Source organism: Ziziphus jujuba, chromosome 4 (assembly GCF_031755915.1).
Source record: "Ziziphus jujuba cultivar Dongzao chromosome 4, ASM3175591v1".
In the NCBI taxonomy this organism is placed as follows: Eukaryota; Viridiplantae; Streptophyta; class Magnoliopsida; order Rosales; family Rhamnaceae; genus Ziziphus; species Ziziphus jujuba.
The window spans coordinates 12826110-12848897 of NC_083382.1; the positions used below are offsets into that span (position 1 = coordinate 12826110).

At 31.5% G+C, this 22788-nt stretch overlaps 3 protein-coding genes and 1 pseudogene across 3 annotated transcripts; 3 read left to right on the top strand and 1 right to left on the bottom strand.

Moving 5' to 3' along the window:
- Positions 1-9025: 9025 nt before the first annotated feature.
- LOC107416995 (uncharacterized) lies at positions 9026-9867 on the bottom strand. The gene has a single exon (XM_016025551.4). The coding sequence runs from the start codon at positions 9662-9664 to the stop codon at positions 9341-9343; it is 324 nt and encodes a 107-aa protein (XP_015881037.1). The 5' UTR covers positions 9665-9867; the 3' UTR covers positions 9026-9340.
- A 4593-nt stretch (positions 9868-14460) lies between these two features.
- Positions 14461-15995, top strand: LOC107416991 (F-box protein At3g07870). Its single transcript, XM_016025546.4, has one exon. The coding sequence runs from the start codon at positions 14665-14667 to the stop codon at positions 15943-15945; it is 1281 nt and encodes a 426-aa protein (XP_015881032.3). The 5' UTR covers positions 14461-14664; the 3' UTR covers positions 15946-15995.
- Positions 15996-17261: 1266 nt separating this feature from the next.
- On the top strand, positions 17262-19470 carry LOC125422043 (F-box protein At3g07870-like; annotated as a pseudogene).
- Positions 19471-20124: 654 nt separating this feature from the next.
- On the top strand, positions 20125-21810 carry LOC107416983 (F-box protein At3g07870). Its single transcript, XM_016025534.4, has one exon. The coding sequence runs from the start codon at positions 20374-20376 to the stop codon at positions 21616-21618; it is 1245 nt and encodes a 414-aa protein (XP_015881020.3). The 5' UTR covers positions 20125-20373; the 3' UTR covers positions 21619-21810.
- The last annotated feature ends 978 nt before the right edge of the window (positions 21811-22788 follow it).

The window sequence follows — 22788 nt, forward strand, 5'->3', positions numbered from 1 at the left end:
ATGAGATTCCTTTTCAGACTGGGATGTGTTTCACGTCCCCTAGTGTCCTGACAACTCCATCAAACATCTTAATCTTGACTGTTCCAACACCTGCAATATTACAAAATGCATTATTTTCCATCAACACAGCACCCTTAGATACAGTTTCATATGTTGAAAACCAATCCCGATTAGGACACATATGAAACATACAGCAAGAATTTAGAATCCACTCATCACAAGGTTTCGAGTTATTATCAAACAATAAGGAGCTCTCAATCACTGTAATGATCTTCTACAAAACTGACCTGATCAGAATTGTCCAGTTGTTTTCCCTTTTGATTAGCAGCAGTCCTCTTATTCTTATTCTGTAATTTATAACACTTTGATTTAATGTGCCCCTTCTTCTTGCAGTACCTACATATCTTTTCCTTATTGCTAGATTCTTGATATGCCTCTCCAATCACCACCAGAATTCCTCTTTTGCGTTCTGCCTCGAACAACAAGACCTTCTGCCTGAGTCTCAGATCTCATTACAAGCTGCTTCATCTTTTACTTAGAGAACAAAGCATCATAAACCTCTTCCAAAGTAAGAGTATCACGACTATACAAAATAGTATCTCTAAAATTCGAATATAAAGAAGGCAGCGAACATAGCAAAATCAACCTTAAATCCTCTTTGTCATACTTAACCTTTATAGCCTCTTAATCAGCAACAATTTCCTTAAAAACAGTTAAGTGGTCAGCCAAAGATGTACCTTCAGACATATGATGAGAATACAACCACTTCTTTAGATGCAATTTGCTAGTTAAACTTTTTATCATGCACAATTGCTCCAATTTCAGTCATAATGCAATGGAAGTTTTCTCCTTCAAGACATTCTGCAGAATCTAATTAGAGAGATGAAGTTGAATTTGAGTTAGGGCTTTACGATCCTTATATTATTTCTCCTCCATAGTCCAAGACGAGGGCATCTCATCAAACCCTAATAGCGCATCTTCCAAATCTATTTGTGTAAAAACAGCCCGCATCTTGGCTAGCCATAGCGCAAATCTGGTGTCGTGATTCGATAGCAAAATATCATACTTCACAGTTGCCATTGTCGAAATCAAATCCGGAGCTCTGATACCACTTGTTATGAAAATATAACAAGAACAATAGTAATAGAAGAACGAGAACAAAAATAAAAAACACACAGATTTATGTGGAAAATCTTTGACGGAAAAAAACTATTGGTACAGAACAACAAATCTTTTATTGAAAAATTGGTACAAGAGATGAGAGCAAATAGAGCTGCTACAAAACTCAATACAACCAAAAAAAATCTCAAAAGCATAAACATATTGTATGGTATCAAATCTCGACCTCTGCTACCACCACAGAGCTGCAAAAAATTCTACAAAATAAATTTCATCAAACGGGTCATACCATGAACTTTTCGAGTTGAGTCAAATATAATTCTGGTTACCAACTTTAACAAGAACTATTTCCAGGAATTATAAGACAAGAGGATAAAGAATGCTTAAGTAAGGGGTGGTCATAAACAAAACCAAATAGAAGAAAGACAAAGAAAATTGTGATGAAGGATAATGGTAAACAACTTGTAGTAGATTGAGCAAAAGTGGAAGCAAGCAGCAGACAGAGTAAAAGATCATACAAACAGTACCTGTTGATTGTGCTTAATATACCATATGCATCTCATGACAGATAGGACTCGAAATTTCAATAAATAAAGCAACTGTTGTTGCGAAGAAGATTACCACATCTTCAAACTATCAAATGTAGCACTCATTTCTTAGTGAGAACACTGAATCCTTCTAGGTACAAAGATTAGCATATTAATATCCATATATCAATGGCATATCTCAAACATCCTAGAAAGAAACATATAAATTGAAGATGTTGAAGTCTGTCCATTTAAAGAGTTGTAAAAAGTGACAGCCACCTGGTTTTGAGAACATTGTTTATGAGAGGAGGATTGCTTGTTTTCAAAGTTCTAGCCACATCTCTGATACTGCAGGCGCTTAGCCACCACATAACGGCCATGCACCACATCAAGCCAAATTTTGGAACTTACAACAGCATCCCGAAACATCCATGACTCGATTAGGATTACTCAGCCAATTCATCATCATGGGAAAAGATCTGAAATAATTTTCCCTTCCAAATATTTCATCAAAAGATCACCTTCATATGAGGACTAGAGTCTTATCATGTACAAGAGCTTGGCACCTTTCCCTTTTTATTTTTCTCCTACATTAAATTGGAAATTTTACACAATATTTATAGTGTAAAGTGAATGTATAGCTCTCAAACTCAGCATAGCATCATTCAGGGGCAAGACCTAAGGGAAACTCAAAATGCCATTGCCTTTTACCTCAAGAATCTTTAGCTTTCAGACTGATCAAATTTCTATATGGTAAAAACATAAGAAACAAATTATGACATTCTCTTAATGAACATAAAGGAAAGCTATGCAGGTTCGCTTCTAGGCATTTATGGAACTTCCTAGACATTACATAGTGCAGGCAACCCTGAAGATGAAATCTTGATAATATCACAAATTAGAGAAAACTCTACAGACATATCACTGAATCATGAAGTCCAATGCCTATCAGCAACGAAAAAAAAGAAAAGGAATCATGAAGTCCAATGCAGCTCTTGCAGCTAATGCAACAAATCAAAAACCAAGTCCAAGAAATTTACATTTATGCTACATATTTTTTGGTCAAAGTTCAGACTTTCAACCCAAATTTTGGGTCTTTTTCATGGACGATTAAATGTGAATTATGTATCCCACATGCCAACCAAATAATCTGTTTTTCTACAAGAAACAAGCATGTTGTTATTATTATACTTATTCCTTTTTTCGTCCATATGGCATCATATTGGGAAATGGGAAGTACGTTAAGACCGATATTACAATTATGGTAGTTTACAAAAGTAATAAAATACCCATTTAGCCGATAGTACAAAAATATTCACTAGTAAGAAAAATCCAAACAAAATCCCACCATCAATGACCCTTTATGTCAATTTTCTGTTTTTTTTTCCTTTTTTTTTTTTTTCCCCCTTTGAAGGGAACAATCAATTTCAAGGAAAGGAGCATAATTTTCCTTTATGTCAATGTTAATAAAGGGAAAAAGGGAGCATAATTTTTATTTACCATGTTGCAATCAATCTTTTTAAAGCTCTGTGGAATGAAAGCTCACCATTGGACTGTGACAAATGATATTAATTAGAGTAATAATTACCACATCATATAGCATAAACATAAACCGAAACGGGTTTCTTCTTAAAAAACCAAAAAAAAAAAAAAAAAAGGCAAATTGATATTGTCAGTCATTTTCAGCAAATAAACAACTAAAGCATTTTAACATGGCTCACGTAATACATTCGAATGCGGTCGAAACCGTCTCTTGAAGACGAAGAAGAAACTGCACATATACGACATACTGTATGCGATCAAATCCGTCTTCGGTGCACAACAACGACGACGACGAAGCATTTTGCCTTCACGGTACGACATCCCGTTTGGGGTTTTTATTCGTCTGCTCGGTTGGGCGTTTTGCCGTTTTGGCAATTTTGGCTTCTTATGGAATTATATATAAAACGCATAAACTAAATAAATTTCATTATGATCAAAAACTAATAATAATAATAATAATAATAATAATAATAAATTTCACCTATTTTCTCCGCGTGGAAATTTTGGCAGAATAAAAAATGATAGTGATTAATCCTATTTAATACAAAAATTATAATTAAAAGTCAATTATCACTGTTGTGAGTGGGGAAAAGAGGTTGGAAATTTAATATATTTAAGTAAAAACAAATAACAAAGTTAAAAATAATGGGGTGGTCCATGTATGCAACCAAATAAAAAGAACAAAGCGCATAGAAAAGTCATATGTACTGTGGCATCATTTTTTATTATTTATTAACCAAAAGTCTTTAATTAGTGGTTCCTTATTCTTTTAATTTTTTTGGATATATATATATATATATATATATGACAACCATTTAGAGGGAAGTCACAAAATAAAATAAATTTGAAGTGGGTATGCCTAAATTAATTAGAACCTCTAATTCAATTTGTCAATAGCAATCCATCTAAGAAATTAATTTCACTAATTATATATCATAATAAAAGAGGTTTCCTTATTCTTCTTCTTTTTTTTTTTCTTTTTTTTTTTTTTTATTGAGAAAGAAGGTATTCAAATTAAAAAAAAAAATTTTGAAAAAACAATAGGATTTGTTATTAAGCTGTTTTCAAATGGACAAACTGTTTAAATGGAAGAAAAAACAAGAGAGATAAAAAAAAATCAGAACGCATTAGTACAAATTATTGAACAATTTTAATTTTTAATCATAGTTTTGATCAAGTGTAGGTTAGTCGTTTTCAAGATTAATCATTTCCATCATTCCTTGATAATATATTTTATCCCTTTGTGTCATTTTCAAAATAAAACCGTGCAAAAAAGGAAAATGTGGAGAGGAAATTTAGAGCCTCAAGCACTCAGAGAAACCGTATTCAATAAGCAAAAGATAAGATTAGAGGAGGCAGAAAGGTACTTACTTTAATTTATTAGTTGCATATTTTTGTTGTTTTCTTCTTTTTGGTGATTATTATTGATATATGGTATCTTTGCTTTCATGAGTTACTTTGGTCTAAGCAATTTTTACCCATTGGTTTGTGTTTCTTTCAACTAATCGATTGCTAGCTAGCTAGCAACAAGACCGAAAAGATTCTATATATATATATATATATATAAGACAAAGGTTAAATCTTACACCTTATCCACCTACACTTTTCTCCTACTACTCCATTAGCTAGCTAAATCACTTCGTTAATAATCAAATTATAATAAATTTCCATGAGTATATGTTAAAACGTACTAACATGTAAGAAAACTCAACCAATAGCAGTGAAAGATTTAATTGTACTTTATCAATTTTATAATATGGTTCTCCAATATTGAGTATTTGATTTTGTTAAAAAACTTCTCTTGGACCCTTTCATTTATTAGAACTCAAAATTTAAAATGATTTAATTGAAACAACTTAGATAACAATGATCATATTATTAAGTTTAAATTCATCAAATTTATGACTAAAAAATCTCTTTTGCTAACTAATATATGTCCAAAAATAAAACATAATAATTTTTTTCACGAGAGTATGCCTCCTAAAGGTTATCACAAATGTATATACATAAATTTGTTTTGTGCTAATTCATACATATCTACATATAAATACATGAATGTTTCTATGGAATCTTTAACTTAATGCTAATTAATTTGATGCGATATGTATAATAATTATAATCCTAATGGAGTTTTGAAAGACGAGTCACTCCAATTAGAATATGGAAATAATGCCGAAACAATATGTGAAAAAGGGTGAAGGAGGACTAATCATATGATTAAACATAGTGAAAAGGCCACAGGTAATTATTAAGCATAAGAGATAATTATTAAGCATAAGAGATTTGGATTATGATAATGCAAATTTTCTTTCTAATAAAATTCCAAAGTACTACAAACTGTACGATGCACTCTAGATCTTCCTCTCACTCTTTTTCCTTTCACTTTATATGAACAGAAATACACACACAAATCGGAAAAAAGATATAGTATGAAGGTCTGTTATGACCTGTTACTGGGTAGAAGCAGGGAACCGACGCCCACTATAATGTTAGAATGAACATCCATTATTGATAACTTATATATAATTGTATCTTTATTGCTAATAATAGGATGTGCATCTCCATCATACACGCCAACCATTATAGCAAAATTATCTATCTAAAATATATGATATAAGTATTTTATTAGGTTAATTTGATAGCTTCATATTAAAAGAATTATTGGCACTGTAAATTCTTCAACTATGCTTATATTTACACTTCATTCTTTAAACGTTTTTTTTTTTTTTTTGTTTTTGACATTTGGTATCTAAACTTTTAGTTTTTGTGCATTTAATCCTTGAAATTATTTTTTGTCTAATTTTTAAAAGTTATGAGTCATTTTGTACCACTCTTGTAACATGAACATAATAAAATTAAAAAATTACAAAATAACCCCTATTTGTTGTATCATGTGCATTGTATACCTCAACATTACTAAATAATAGATTATAAAATAGTTTTAAGGATCAAAGTGTAATAAATATTAAAATTTACGACCAAAGAAAAAAAAGATGTTCAAAAATCAAAATGCAAATGTGAATATAGCTCAGAAATTCATTGTGCTAATAATCCATACCAGAAACTTATGAAATCAATTCTTTAACTTTAGTTTTAAAAATAGGTACAGCACATCTTAAACATGCCTAAGCAAATCCAATATTAATAAATGAAAGCCTTACTACCATATTGTCGTATTTACCTCATAAAAAAGTTGTTGCATATACATTTTTGTACATTACGCACTTTGTAACATGCTAAGTACTGGGTCTTCTTGTAATTTCAAAAAAAAGTACTGGGTCTTCTTCACTCAAATATTCAAAAGACTATAGGGTTTTTCCAAAATAATTGCAAAAAAAAAAATAATAATAACAATAATTAAAAAAAAGAAAGAAAGAAAGAAAATTATGAATCATACGCGATCAAAGTTGCCTACTAAATTGTACGGGTGGCAGTCACCAGCATTAGTGCACATTAGTTCCCATTAAGACAGACTCCCATCAAATTGTAAGGTTGAAGCAGTTGACTCTATCCCTTTGTTTCCCACTTATCATGGACAATAACCAAACCCACATGATTACTTCTCTTTTCACATTTCACAAACTTCTTCCACATTAATTTATTTACCAAAAAACAAAATGAAAAGAAAAAGAAAAACTTCATCCACATTATTTAAATGAAACCTCATCCACATCTAATTTTCAATATTGGATTGCTGTTTTTACCAAAAAATAAAATATTGGATTGCTGTTACTTTTTAATAATTAAAGTATTTTACTCATGATTTTCATGTAAGATTGATACTTCCAATATAAAATATGAACGTATTAATTATATGTTAAATATTAAAAGTGTTGTTTTAATTAATATTTTAATGCTAAAGTTTTAATTATGTAAATGATAACTTTTAAGTATTTGTCCATATAAAGTAGAAATTATGTTTCCAACAATTTAAATATTTATATATACATATATATAATATTTAAAACAAATTCTTCATGAATCCTCAAACCAAAATGAAGTTTCCATGATGAACATCAATTATTCGTTTTTTTTAAATAAATGAACATAACCAATTCAAGTATGTATATACTATATATATATATAATTAGTCAAAAATTGGATATATATAATTAGTCTTTTATTGTGTCATCTTGATAATAATTTCTTGAGAAAATATATCAAGTCCTAAATTCAATGGTTATGACTATAAATTTTAGTATAATATTATATCAGATCGAGCGGATAAAAATTTTGTTGGACATTTATACATATAGGATTGGTTCCATATTTAAAATAAAATAAAAAAATAAAAAAAATAAAACATTCTTTTTAGGCTCAAAACAAAATAAACATTTGAGGAAGGTCTTCACAATATCATTTTAAACTTTGAATAGCTACATCCAAAAGTACATGGTACCTTCCCCTATATGTATTATACAATATGGTCATGGTACAAAAAAGTTCATTAAAGTCTGAAGATTTTAATTTGGATATTTTAATGGGATGCGTATTTATATATATTTATGGGTGATTCATGGATATGTATGGCAGAATCATCAAGAAAATTGATGATGTGGTGGGTTATGAATGATGGGTAAGTAGGGTATTGTAGATATAATAAAAATAAAAAATAAAAAAAATAAAAAAAAAAAACTGTGGAATATATTCCCATATCTTGGAGTATAGCAATGTAAGCTAGGCTATAAGCATCATTACTTTTGCAGTGCCAGTTGTATATATAGGATTACTGTTTAAAAGGTATGGTTGATTTAGTGGCCTACAATATTTATTTAGGAGAGAAAGAGGACTAGGTACGATTAATTGAATGCCTCATTAATATGTCAATTTTTATAATTTGTATACTATATAATATATACTACTGGTAGTACTGCATCTGAATGTCTAAATCACTAAACGGAATACCCAGTACTGCTTATAAAATATGCCAAATGTATATATTAATTAATATAACCAAAATTTCCTTTATAGTTTGTCCGCAAACAATTGTTCAGTTCAAATAAATATGCTGAATACTCTGAAAGTGGTCAACACAAATATTCAGGGGGGAAAAAAAAGGTCATTTATTGCTATTGTATGATTAAATTAATTGGATGGGATTTTCTCTTTAGTATTTTAAGGGTATTTTTTGAAGATATGTTTAATTAAGGCAGATAGGTAAAGAATACTTTTTCACATGATTCTTAAGATAAACATAAAGAACAAATTACGTATATATATATATATGACATAAAATAAATAATTACATATCTATATATATAATATATAAAAAAAATGGGTTAAGTGCATTTAAGTACTTTTTAATGTGAGAATGTTGCAATTTAAGTTTTTGACTCTAAAATTCACCATATTAAGCTCTTTATTTTTTATTTGGTTATAGAGCATGGATAATTTGATCCTAATCCTAACCTTATTCCCTATTAATTTGAAATTATTATTTGTTAACTCAAATAATAATAATCTCTACCATATTCTTCCCCTTACTCATAAGCTAGCAAACTTGATATTCGAAGAAACACAGGAAGTACAAACTCACTATCATTATGTCTTATTCCAATTACTTTTATTAGCACCACTATGCCTACATATGTATATATACCCTCACAAATTAAACAATTTGCCCTGAACATTAACATTTTTCTCAACTCTATGTCTTTGAAATATTGGAACAAAAACAATTACACACACATACACCCATATTATATATATATATATATATATACACACATATAGAGAGAGACAGAGAGACAGAGAGAAGAACTTAAAGCAATATATATATTCTATATATATATATATATATAAAGAGAGAGAGAGAGAGAGAGAGAAGAACTTAAAGCAATACTCAAAACAAAAAGCTCCATTCATATATATATGGATATTCAAGTCCATTGGCATCATACATATATATACGTCTGGGACAAAATTAATACTGGAAAAAAAAAAGAGCACTTCCACATATACGATGGTGGATATATATGTAGAACACCATCTTAAAACATATCCATGCAAGCTTTCAAAACATGATCAAAATCCCTCTTTCTTTCTTCTTTTTTCTTCTTTTTTTTTTTTTTTTTTTTTTCCTTCATATCTTTCACCTAAAAAAAAAAAAAAAAAAAGAAGAGAAAATTTTTATACTTACATTAATTTTTACTTTACATTAAGATAGCATAGCGCATACTATCGCTGACCATGAGATGATTCATCTCCGATATCTGCGCAAACTCGCCGGAGGCCCAAACCCCGTCAGCACCATTAACATGTGGATGAGAAAAGCAAGAGAAGAGAGAAAATGGAGCTCTAACAACACTGTATACAATCAAAAACCCTTTCCACCCACTTCTTCTTCTTTCCATTATTTCAATATTGCCCCCACCACCACCACCAACACCACCATACATGCTCTCATCTGCAACTCTTGGACTCTTCCCTATGTTCTGAAAGTTTTGTCTAAGACTTCCCAGAACCCGACCCATCATCTTTCCTTCCTTGCCTTTGAAATCCCGCAAGCGAAATTGGATTTTGGGTTAAGATCAGGAAAAGGGTATCAAAAATATAAGAAACCAATTTTTTTTTTTTTGGTTTTTTTTTCTATTTGGGTTTTGTGAACCTGATCGATATAATGGTATTTTGGTAGTGGTGGAGTTGATAGTGCTTGTGTTTATCACCAAGGTTTTATGGGCCGCCTTTTATGGACCTTCACATAAGTTATTATAACCTTTTTTTTAAATATATATATGTATATATATAATTTATTTTTTTATTTGTGTGGGGTATACAAAAGGCCAACATGCCGACAAATTAAAGCTATCTAATTATACAACTTAGAGCCCCTTTATATATAAATATATATATATATATATATATTATGGTTTTTGGGTTTATATCAGAATCACTACATTTAGCATATACAGAGGAGAATTTTTAAGATACCTTTACAGTTCAATTTTATTACAAAGGTTATAGGGACCCATATATATTCATATGTATGTATGAAGCTTGAGACAAAAAGGACAGTCTCAGATTGTATCAAATCAGATTAACCAATCATTGTTTATGATCAGAGAATTCCAACCGTTTGATAACTGAAAAAATTCAAAAACATAACTATATATATGATACCACATATATAATTATATTTTTTTGATCAAATAACATTAAATATATGCATGGGTTTGGTTCAATGTGTCTACTATTTTTGTGTCATTGCTTTTCGGACTGTGTGGAAGCATCAAAATCTTTTATTGTAATTTGGTTTGATAGAGACCCTTGGCACAATGACCATCACTCCACTTAACTCTCTTTTAAGGGTGTTTTCAACTTTGGATGTAATTATATGTCAACTTAAGTGGGGATATATACCTAGAAAATATGCATTTATTGTTATTAATATATACATATTGGGGCATGGAGATTGAAATCCACAATTACACCCATAAAATTAAAGCCCTTGGCCAGGTAATTACAAGCCTAAGTTAATTAAATTAAATTAATTAATAAGACTTATTATAGAGAGTCCAACAAAAAACCGTTTCACATCTTAATCTTCTTTTCTTTCAAGATACACAATGGGGTTATTTATCCACAAAGATGAATAGCCAATGATGATTGGTCATACCAATTTTGATACAAACCTCTATGATCATTGTTTGAAAAAATAAAATAATTTTGTCACTAAAATGTTCCTAGAGAGATAGATATGTTTACCTAATGCTTGCTTAATATTATTTTTTGGTTTATTACAACAGTAATAAAAAAAACACTGTCATATATCATGATGAGGTTAGGTATCGTCATCCGTATTATCGTCATTAATACCATATTATTAATTCGGGTTGACAAACAAAAAAAAGAAAAAGAAAAAACACATAGTGATGATCATGATGACCAACTGGGAAAGTTCATGAATCTAGCTTGCAAACCATGAATGTTTTCATTGAAGAATCTATTTAATTTACCTACAAAAAGAATACATAAATCGAGAAATAACACAAAGGGAAATGACTTTTGGGTCCCCATATATTTTGAAAAAAGTAATATATATTCTCATTTGTCTATATTATCTTGGATCATGCACGTATACATTTATATATATATATATATATATACATACATATATTTATATGGTGTTTATGTTGTGGGAAGACACTAGAAATCATAAGTGCACCACCAAACCACATGATTATTATGTCCATCTCTAATTTAATAAATCAATAAAGAAAGAAAACGCATTTGGAATTGAAAAAATTTGTTTTGGTGGGTTATTGGAATTTGGTCTTAGGTCAAAGTCAAACGTTGGTCCTAATTTCAAGTCAAATACGTGTACAATTTTTATAGGCATTACATCTGATTACAAATTAGGCATCAATCAGATTTTAGATATACGGGTAAGATTATTGGGTGGACCCACACAACTTTCTGACTTTGATGGAAATGGATAGTTCTGTCTTTTCAAGTTTTTTTTTTTTTTTTTCAGGAAAAAAGTTTTTGAGTATTGTTGGGTGAGACGCGCCAAACAGGTCTCAATCAAAGCGCATAGTTTTAAATGGAAAATTTTTGGTTGGAATTAATATGTGGGTGTATTTTTTTTTCTTTTTTGGAATTTAGCATGTATTTCGGGGAAGATACCATGTCAGATTCATTGAATAAAAAAGTAATAACTTTTTTTTTTGGCAAAAAATTTTAAAAAAATGGTTGGGAGTTAATAGCAATAAGAAGCCCTGATCCAACCAAACGGAATTTGTCCCTCATCTCTACAGGATTCATCCCTAAGAGAATGAAAAATCCTCAATTTAACATAGAATCGGAATGAAAATGAAGCATAATTTCATATACGGATGGGGCTAAAACAGAGACAAACAAAGATTATGTTTGTTGTATATATACATATAGATTAATTCTATGGTAAAAACTATCTGTATGTGGATCACATTTAAAATTAATATTTTTTAAAAAAAAATATTAATCTTATGAATGCACACAAAATTGATATTTTTTAAAAAAAATATCCGTTTTGAATATGATCCGCATGCGAACGATTTATATAGTAAAAATTCTCTCTCAATATATATATATATATATTTTTATAAGGCTTTCTATATATATATATATATATTATTAATAAAATGAATTTTATATTTATATGTTATTTATTTTTTTATAAATTATCTTTATTAGTTTTTATTTTTATCTTTTATTTTTCTTTTTTGTATAATGGGATAATGGAAAATTCTCACGCCGCCCGCTTCTCCGTTGCTTATTGAAAAAAATAATAATAATAATAAATTTATGAAGCATATGAGAGTAAGTGCGCGGAATGGCAATCCGACCTCGACCCACCCTAACACAGTTCATTTTTTATATAAAATTACTAAAAGCCCCTTTAACTGTTATTATTATTATTATTTTTCTCATCTATTTCGTTTTATAATTCTTTTTCCCAAGGCTTGTTATCTTGGTAGTTCCCACCCTTCATCACTCACTCATCAGCCACCACTTGTGGTAGAGGAACATTGACAGAAAGGAATTGCAGCACCATTTCTTTACGAGCTCCGGTGGCTTGCTGCAAGGGTTGGTTGAAAAAAGTGGGAAAATTGCTTTGCTTCTTCCCAATAATCACTTGGTTCTTATCATCAGGCCATAGTTTTTTTATTATTATTATTCGTTTTTTTTTTTTTTTTAATGAAAATGAAAGAAGCTATAACAATTGTTTACTGCAAATATGTAGAGGAAATTAGAGGATTTGAGTTTTTGATGTATTGAGATTTTTGGATCTTCCTCTTGGCCTATTTTGGTTGGTTTTTTTTGGTTTATATATGCGAAGAGATATTTCAGAAAACATTGTTGTTTGCCATTAACCCTGCAAAATAAGCCGGACATCTTCTGGCCGCAACAGGATGCTGCATGGTGGAAGTTTGGCTACTGCCTACTTATTTGGGAAAATATGAAATTCTTGTGGAAAAATATAATAAATAATTTAAAGAGTAAGATTATTTTAGTAATCTTATATAACAATGCTTTATAAGTTGCAATTTGGATAGTGTGAAATGCAGTACTTAAGAAAAAAAAAAAAAAAACAAACAAACAAAAGGAACCGGATTGTATTTATTTGTGCTCTTATTTGTAAATTAGCTGAATTATTCCAAAAAAAAAAAAAATTAAATATATTTATCTGAGAATATAGAGTCTAAGAATTTGATGTAATTTATAACTTGTATAGGGCCCAATATAGTTGGGCTTGACTGTGGACCAGCCTGCTTCTATGCCTCCTTCTTCTTTTTTGTTTTGGAGGTGCGGGGTTTCCTTACGAAACTCTGGACTCTGTCTCATGACTATTCCCTGAATTGGGCTTATACAATACTTCACAAAAACAGTCAAGAGTATTCCTTGAAGCCTTGTTTGGACAGCGTTAAAATTTGGAAGAAACTGATTTTCAGAAAGATTAAATTCTAGAAATTAGTTTTTTGAGTTTTTTTTTTTTTTAGTATGTTTAATAAATGATAGGAAATTTTAAAATTTATAAGTAATTAAATTAAAATAAGTGTAGATTTTCATTTTTAAAAAGAGTTTAAAATTACAGTCTTAATGTTTTTTAAAACCACACTTTTAATATGAAAACAATTTTTTTTGGATTCACATTTTTACACCTTATGCAAACATAAAAAAATCAGCACATTCCCAAAGAAATTAGATACTAAATAGCTTTACCATTTACCAAGTTAGGCACTAATTTTCTCATGGAAATAAGCCTAGTAATTCTTAATTTGCATGCATTTCCAAGGTTTATTTATATTAATCTGTCTCTCCCCAATTGTCGCTGATGAGTTCAAACTCCATATGAGAATAAGGGGCATGAATATCCCATAAGTTTCTCCTTTTTTTTTTATGATGGAGAAGAAGAAAGCTCAATCATAAAAACTAAGAGAAATTATGTTGAAATTTGATGTTATGAAAAAGACTCGAACTCACTTATGAATTTGCCTCGCGATTTGCTTGCAACGAACTTTGTTGGCGCTTACATATTTTAGTTGCATTTTGGCAATCATTTTGCACTTCTGGCTTATCTCAGAGCGATAAATAAAAAAAAAACAGGTCAATGTTTACTGTTCATGTACTTGATGGTTCACAAAAATTCTTCATATTTGAAAGGAAATTACTTAGTAGTTCACACAAAAATATATGAAGGGTTTATTCTGTTTCCTATCCTAACACTCTTTAACACATCATAGCTGTTAATCATTTTTTTTTTTTTTTTTTTTTTTTTACTAGCTATGCTATTTCCTTGAAGGTTCCATCTCTTGCCTATTTAATGTAAAACCGGGTGTCTACACCTAAAGCCTACAGTTGTAAATATTGATCTCTCTCCCTTTATTCCTTATCTTTCGTGTAACTTTTTCTGTTCTTCCTTATATTGGTCTCTCTCCCTTTATTCCTTCTCTTTCTTCTAAACTTTTTTTATCTTTTTCTTTCTTGGAAAATCATGAACCCTCATTGTGAAGCAAAAAGAAACAAAAAAAACAACAAAGAAGAACAAGATGATGAAATAGAATCAACTAAAACATTTCAAACTCTTCCTCCAGAAATCATTGTCAATGTACTTTCAAGGCTTCCGATCTCATCTCTGGTGCAGTTCAAGTACACTTGCAGAGCTTGGAGTATGTTAGCACAAGATCCAAACCTTCTTCATGATTTGTGGAACTCACACATAGCATCACAAAGCAACAATAATATGTGCCTCATCTTTCACTGTGACTTTCCAATCAGAAACCATCTCTATTTCTTGGATTTCCCATCTGAACACAACAGCAGCAGCGACTACAAACAGACAGTGAAAAGAATCAGAACACCATTCTCTGATTCAATGCCTGAATACGACTTGGTAGGTTCTTGCAATGGTTTTCTGTGCTTATCTGATTCTTTATATAGCAATTCTGTTTATATATACAACCCTTTCAAGAGGGATTGCATAGAATTGCCTAAAACTGTTCATTACCCAAATCAAGACGTGGTATATGGATTTGGTTGTCATTCAGAAATCAGGGAATACAAGGTTGTGAAAATCATCTACTGCAGGAAAGTAAATAGAGGCCAACATGATCACCATAGATATACCGTTCCACCATCAGATGTTCAGATTTTCACATTGGGAGACTCAAATTGGAGAAGTTTGGGAAAAGTACACCACCACCTTGTTCAGTGGCCAGAGCCGGTCTTAGTTAATGGAAGACTTCATTGGTTGACTAAGGTTCAAAGGAACTTGTTAGATTGTGCTATTATCTCCTTGGACCTTGCAGATGAGCAATTCAGAGTGGTACCAAAACCTGATCATGATGATGATGAGGATGATGAAGAGGATGATGTGTTGAAGAGGTCTTGTTCTCATCTAATGGTGCTTAGAGGTTGTCTAGCTGCAGTTTTTCAATGCAGCAATCGAACATTGGAGATATGGGTCATGAAGGAATATGATGTGAAAGAATCATGGGTCATGGAATTCAACATACCAATCCAAATGCTTCAGGAACCAGAATTGGAAGTGAATCCTTGCTTCAAGATTTCGAAACTTGCCGGTAAAAAAAGTTGTTTTCGAGTTTTGTGCATGTTGAATAAGAGTGAGATCTTGTTGGAGTACAAGAGCAGGGTCCTTATTGCTTATAATCCAGATAGTGAGAAGTTCAGGAATGTTGTGTTTGAAGGTATGCCTAAGTGGTTTCAGATTGCTGTTCATGTTGGCAATTTCAATGCCATTGGTACTTTTTATTAGTATGTAACTTCAAAAAAAATAAATAAATAAATAATATGCAACTTCTTTCCCATGTAACTTTTCCTATTGAAATTAGTAGGAATTTGCATTTCTCTTTCTAATGTTTTATGTAGTTGCTGTGTGTGTTATAAAATTTTGGAGTAAGCTGAACTTCATGCTGGTTTTTCTCTGCTTATCTGAGAATTTTCATTTTAGGAGGCAATCTTGCAATGTTTTTGCATTATGGACGGATTAAAATTATATCATTTGTAGTTTAAATTATTAATTAAATTCATGGTTTTGTTTGATTGAAGAAATAAAAACAAAAATCTAAAAGCCCAATGATTTTTTCAATCTTGCAGATCATGTAATAAGAATTATGTTCCATCATAAATTTTTTGTGCATTTTTTTGAAAATCATTTGTACTTCACTTATCTCAATGTATATTCCCTGTTCCAACTAACGGCACCATAAATACAACAGCTGGTCAACTAGAAAAAGAAAACAAAAAAACTTGTCAAATTCTATGTCCTGTTCTTGTAGTTGATATTGATCATATTGATATTGATATGCACCAAATACATTTTAGATGCATCAGAGCTCTATTCCATTTACAAAAGTTTTAACTATTATTATTATTATTATTATTTTGGGAGCTCTATTATTGCTCCATTCTATGTTCTAGCCTTCTTTGAAATGTCAAAATGCTGAAGAAAGATAAGTACTAATGAACTAATAAATCTCTGAGCAAATAAATACCATTAAAATGAGATGCACAAAAACAAGATAATATTATGAATTTTAAACTTTGAGAATTTTGGTTTTGGTGAAGAATTTGAAAATTGACTTTAATTTTTTTTTCTTTGTTTTTTTAAACAAACAAGAGAAAGACAAAAAAAAAAAAAAAAGAGAAAAGACAACAACAATAACAACAACAACAACAACAACAACAATTGATCCTAAATTAAACGGTGGGGATTGTTGCAAAAAGTTTTTACCACTGTAAAAATTGAGTGCCTAAAGCATGCAATAGTTGATGGATTATCCAAAGCAATAAATTTCCTTGAAGCTCCCATCTCTTGCCTAATTAATTTAACGTCAACAAAGTCAATAATATTGACAGCGAAAAGAATCCAAACACCATTGAGTGTGCTTCAATGCCTGAAAATGACCTGTTAGGCACATGAAATGGTTTTTCTATGCTTATCTGATTCCTCGTATAACATTCTGTTTATTGAATATACAAATCCCTTCACAAGGAATTACAATAGAATTGCCTAAATCTATTCACTACAGTTTTTTTTAACGCAGTAGTGGGACATTGGAGATATAGATCATGAATGAATATGATATTATGGAATTCAACATACTAGTCCAAATGCCTAAGAGCACCAGAACTAGAAGCAAACCCTTCCCTTCAAGATTTCAAATCTTGCCGGTAATTAAAGAAATATATTTTTGTTGTTTCAGGCCAGTGAGATCTTTTGTGTGAGCATAGAAGTAGGCTACTTATGTATTATTGTTTATGATCTAAAGGGTGGGAAGTTTAAGAATGTTGTTGTGTTTGAGGGGATGCCTAAGGGGCTTCAGACTGCTGTTCATATGGGAAACTTCAATTACATTTGGTACTTTTTATTAGAGCATGTGACTTCAAAAAATTATGAACTTTCTTTCCCAACTAAGTTTTCACATTGAAACAAACTTGTAAGAATTGCATCCATGGGTTTTGTATTGCTCTAGATCACTTGAATTGCTCATCTTCAAGGATTCTCACCAAGTTCAAACCAGAAATGTGAAAAATAAATAAATAAATTTACCCTGTTTTCCAGTAAGCTAACTTCATGCTGGTTTCTAATAAGGCTGGTCTTTGGGGTCATGATGAAAATGCAATTAAGTTTAAAAAAAAAAGATTTTAACATAATGACCTTTTAAATTTGAAAATTTGTTTGATATGGAATTTGAATTTAGATTTTAATTTTATTTTCTTTAAATAAACAACTAGAATGTATTATATATTTGAAAAGAAAGATAGAAAATGAAATAAAAGTATTTGTTTTTATCAGATGTGCGATTTAATATTTTCTATATATATATATATATATATATATATTTTGGGGAAAGATAAATGAGGCAGCTTGTAGCTACAGAAACTAAAAATTATTTAGTTTAACTATAGCTATATGGTTACCAAACATCAGAGTCTATATTACAACAACCTGCCCGTCTTCCTTATTAGAAAACCATGAACTACTCAGACGTGAAACACAGGGTAAAAGAAGAAGAAGCAAGAACAATAAGCAAGAAGAAGAAGATGATGAAGATGAAGCAGGAAGAGCAAATGGATTAATGGAAATTCTGCCTTGAGAATCAAACTTGACATAATTATTTCATCTCTACTGCAATCCAAGCATGTATGCAGTGCTTGGAGCATGCTAGCACAAGATCCTAACCTCGTTGATTTACGAAACTACCATACAGCACGCAACAACATTATCGATTCATGCCTCATCTTTCACTCTAATTATCCCATCAGAAACCAGCTCTACTTTTTAGATTTCCAATCTCATTATAATAACAGCAGCAGAAAAAGAGACAGTGAAGAAAATCCAAACACCATTCTGTGCTTCAATGCCTGAATTTGAAGTGGTAGGCTCAAGCAATAGTTTGCCATGCTTATCTGATTCATTGCAAAATGATTCCCTCTGCATATACAATCCTTTGACAAACGATTAAAGGGAACTTCCTAAGTTTATCCAGCACAAGAAGCAAGAAAAGGCGATAGTTGGAGTCCGTTTTCGCTTAGAAACCAAGGAATACAAGGTTGTGAAGATCAACTACTATTGGAAAGACTACCATGGTGGTGTTCCCCCCAATGATTATATAGCATCTGTTCGGCGAACAGATTTTCAGATATTCACTCTGGGAAGCTCACCAAGGACGAGTGTGAAGGACCCATATGACTTCTTTTGCCAATGGCCGGAACAGGTCTCGGTTAATGGAAGATTCCATTGGCTTACTTGGTGTCCAAGTTATACTCCGGTTATTATCTCTTTTGATCAGATGAGAAATTCAGAGGGTTGGTCCAAAAAACAGATGATGAGGGCTTGAGGAAGACCTATTATCATCTGGTAGTGCTGAGAGGTTGTCTGGCTACAGTTTTCCATTGTAGAAATGGGAAATTGGAGATATGGGTAATGTAGGAATATGATGTGGAGGAGTCATGGGTAAAGGAATTCGGCATACCAAACCAAATGCCTAAGGAACCAAAGCTAAAAGTAAAATATTCTTGAAGATGTCGAACATTGATGGTGACGGATTTCGTGTTTTATGCCTCCTGAAGAACAGTGAGGTTTTGTTGGAGTAGAGATGTAGTTTGCTTGTTGTTTATGATCCAAAGCCTGGAAACTTTTAAGGAACTTGTGTTTCAGGGCTTGCCTAAATGGTTTAGGACTACTGTTCATGTGGAAGCCTCAGTCAAATCTATACCCTGTTCATGTGGGAAGCCTCAGTCAAATCAGTACCCTTGTTGGTAGTGTAACTTCCCACAGTCAAATCAATACCCTTGTTGGTAGTGTAACTGTTTTAAGTTTTCTCACTGGAATAAACTATGTATTTTTCACTGGTTTATGTATTGGTCTCTCTTAATTTTAAGGTACATGTAATAGTGAACTCCCCATTATCACTACTGGTCAGCTTCAAACTACAAACGAGAATTGTTAAATTCTTATCAGAATGTTTCCCTGTTTTCCAATTTTCTAAGATCGCGTTGGTTCTTACTAATACTTTGTGAAATATTTCATCTTTCTAAGTGTTTATCAGTTGAAGCTGCATCACATACTTTTGGTATGCATCCACAAATCTGATCAGGGGTTACATATTTTGGAAGTAATGATGCACGTTGCTTACCTCAGAGCATATTCCCTGACCCCACCAAGCCACACCGTAAATACAAAAGCAAGTAAAACAAATAAATATATATATATATATATATATATTTTGTGAAGAAGATAAAACACTATTGGTTTGTGATTTTAAAAGCCAACATGGATATAGAAACTGCATAGGTCTTTACAAATACATAAGACGTAAATAAAATACTGATTTTTCAATATTTAACCCCCAAAAAAAAAAAAAAAAAAAAAAAAACTGAACAGAGACTTTTCTTGTTGTGGGCCTTCAAACCATTGACAAATATAAACACAATCATGTGGCTATTAAATGTTAATGCTCATCTCAACGGTGTCGTTTTCGAGGTAACACTAACCGAAAGGAACAAACTTTTTTTTTTTATTGGCAGTATTATGTATTTAAGTCATTAATGGACCCCATCCAACACTATTTCCTTGCAGTTTCCGTCGCCTTTAAGATGTTAGCCTCCATATTCTTATCAAATCCTTTTTTTTTAACTTTACCTTCTTCACACATCTAAACCTCCTCCCTTCTTAGCCATGAAGTCAGACTGTGAAACACAGCGCAAAAGGAGGAACAAGCAAGAAGAAGAAGATGATCATGGATTAATGGAAAGCCTACCTCATGAAATTATCCTGGACATACTTTCAAGGCTTCCCTTTTCATCTCAGGTGCAATTCAATTATGTATGCAAAGCTTGGCGCAAGTTGGCACGACATCCTAACCTTCTTGACCTGCAAAACTCACACAAAGCAGCAGACAACAACAACAACAATCTATGCCTCATCTTTCACTGTGACTATCCAATCAAAAACTATCTCTACTTCGTGGATTTCCCTTCTGAATATCACAGCAGCAACGATAAAGTCACAGTAGTGAAAAGGATCCACATACCATTCTGTTCTTCAATGCCTGATTTTGTCATGGTAGGCTCATGCAATGGTATGCTATGCTTATCTGATTTCTTGTTCAACAATTCTCTCTATGTATACAATCCCTTCCTAAGGGATTACATAGAACTGCCTAAATCTATTCAGTACCCAAATCAAGAGGTGGTATATGGATTTGGTTTCCACCCAGAAACCAAGGAATACAAGGTTGTGAAGATCATCTACTACAGGAAAGGAAACAGGAGCCAACCCATTCGCCATAGATACACAGTTCCACCATCAGATGTTCAGACATTCACTTTGGGAAGCCCAAAATGGAGAAGTTTGGGAAAAGTTTATCACTACCTTGCTCAGTGTCCTGAGCAGGTGTTAGTTAATGGAAGACTTCATTGGCTTACTTTGCCTCGAAGGTACCGCCGAGGCCGTGGTCTTGTCTCCTTCGACCTTGCCGATGAGCAATTCAGGGAGGTCCAAAAACCGGGTGATGATGGTTTGAAGAGGTCTTATTATCATCTGGTTGTTCTGAGAGGTTGTTTGGCTGCTGTTTTCTTTTGCAGTCATGGGAAATTGGAGATATGGATCATGAAGGAATATGGTGTGAAAGAATCATGGGTTAAGGAATTCAGCATGCCAAGCCAAATTCCTAAACCACCAAAACTAGAAGTGAACCAATCATTCAGGATTTCTAACCTTGCAGGAAATGGAAAATTTCGTGTTTTATGCCTCTTGAGAAATGATGAGATTTTGTTGGAGTACAAAAGCAGAATTCTTGTTGTTTATGATCCAGAGAGCGGAAAGTTTAAGGAGCTTATGTTTCAGGGTTTGCCTAAATGGTTTCAGAGTAATGTTCATGTAGGCAACCTTAATCGGATCGACAGCATCATTGGTTTGTAAACTGTAAAAACTTTGTCAACTCTATCTGTATTTTGCTTCTTTCACGGTAAGTTTTTTTTTTTTTTTTTTTTTTCCTTGTAATTCTTGCATTGTCTTTTCCATTGGTTATGCATCACTGCTTTCTGTCTTGGGTTGTGTAACTATGAACTTGTATAATCAATGAATTAAAAGTAGAAATGGGAATTTAAAACATTTCCAAAGTGGTTTCATAGATTACATTTACAGTCTAATTTTTTGTTGCTCTTATCCATTTTGATTACTGATTCATCCATTTTTATATGGAGTTTTATCATTTCAAAGCTGAATAATTATAATTTTGGTTAAATTACCCCAGATCTATTAAAGTGGTTACTTTACTTATGCTTTGGAAATCATATATGCTACATTTGCTTATCTCAGTGAAGATTTTCCTTTTCCCATAAATATAAAAGGAAGTAAAAAAGAAAAAGCAAATCCATAGCCTAACAAAGGGTTACTTTTTCTCCCTTATATTTTCGTTCCAATATTTTTTCCCCCTCAAGTTTCCCTAGTTCCAAACATAGCTTAAAACAAAATATTGCCCAATTCTACTCATAAGTAGGCAAGAAAAGTTATCATTATCCTTCATTTATAACCCTTCATTTATAACCTAAACAGCCTAGTAGTAGTACTGATCTTCTTGAAGAATGGCAGTAGGTTTTTGGGTGCTTGGTGGGATAGAAATTTGCTTATAAATTTGAGGATAATCTAATGCAGAAGGTGCATTTGCAGAATATAATTAAATAATCTTCCATTAAATGCCCTGTAGATTCGATTACCACATCATTTTCTTTAACAGATTTTAGTAGGCAATCTTGCAATCTCTCTGTTATGATTTTGCAATAAATACAAAAAGGCTTGATGATTTTCTTTGCAGATCATATTGACGAATAATTGTTTTCCAGCATGCTTTCTTATTGACAAATTAATAAATAACATGATGTCTATAAAAATATCTAAAATTTCTTAGAAGATCACGATAGACGATTTAAGCTTATAGTATTGAAACCAATAAATCTCTCACTAGATTTTATTAAAATACTGACTTTAAAAATTTGAAAGCATGTTTGTTATAAAATTTTGAAAAATAGCTATAATATCTTCTTCTTTTAAAAAAAAAAAAAAAAAAAAAAAAAGATTAGAGGAACAAAC

What these genes read in the sequence shown, in the direction of transcription:
- LOC107416995 (XM_016025551.4), bottom strand. Translation starts at nt 9,664, where the DNA reads ATGATGGGTCGGGTTCTGGGAAGTCTTAGACAAAACTTTCAGAACATA.
- LOC107416991 (XM_016025546.4), top strand. Translation starts at nt 14,665, where the DNA reads ATGAACCCTCATTGTGAAGCAAAAAGAAACAAAAAAAACAACAAAGAA.
- LOC107416983 (XM_016025534.4), top strand. Translation starts at nt 20,374, where the DNA reads ATGAAGTCAGACTGTGAAACACAGCGCAAAAGGAGGAACAAGCAAGAA.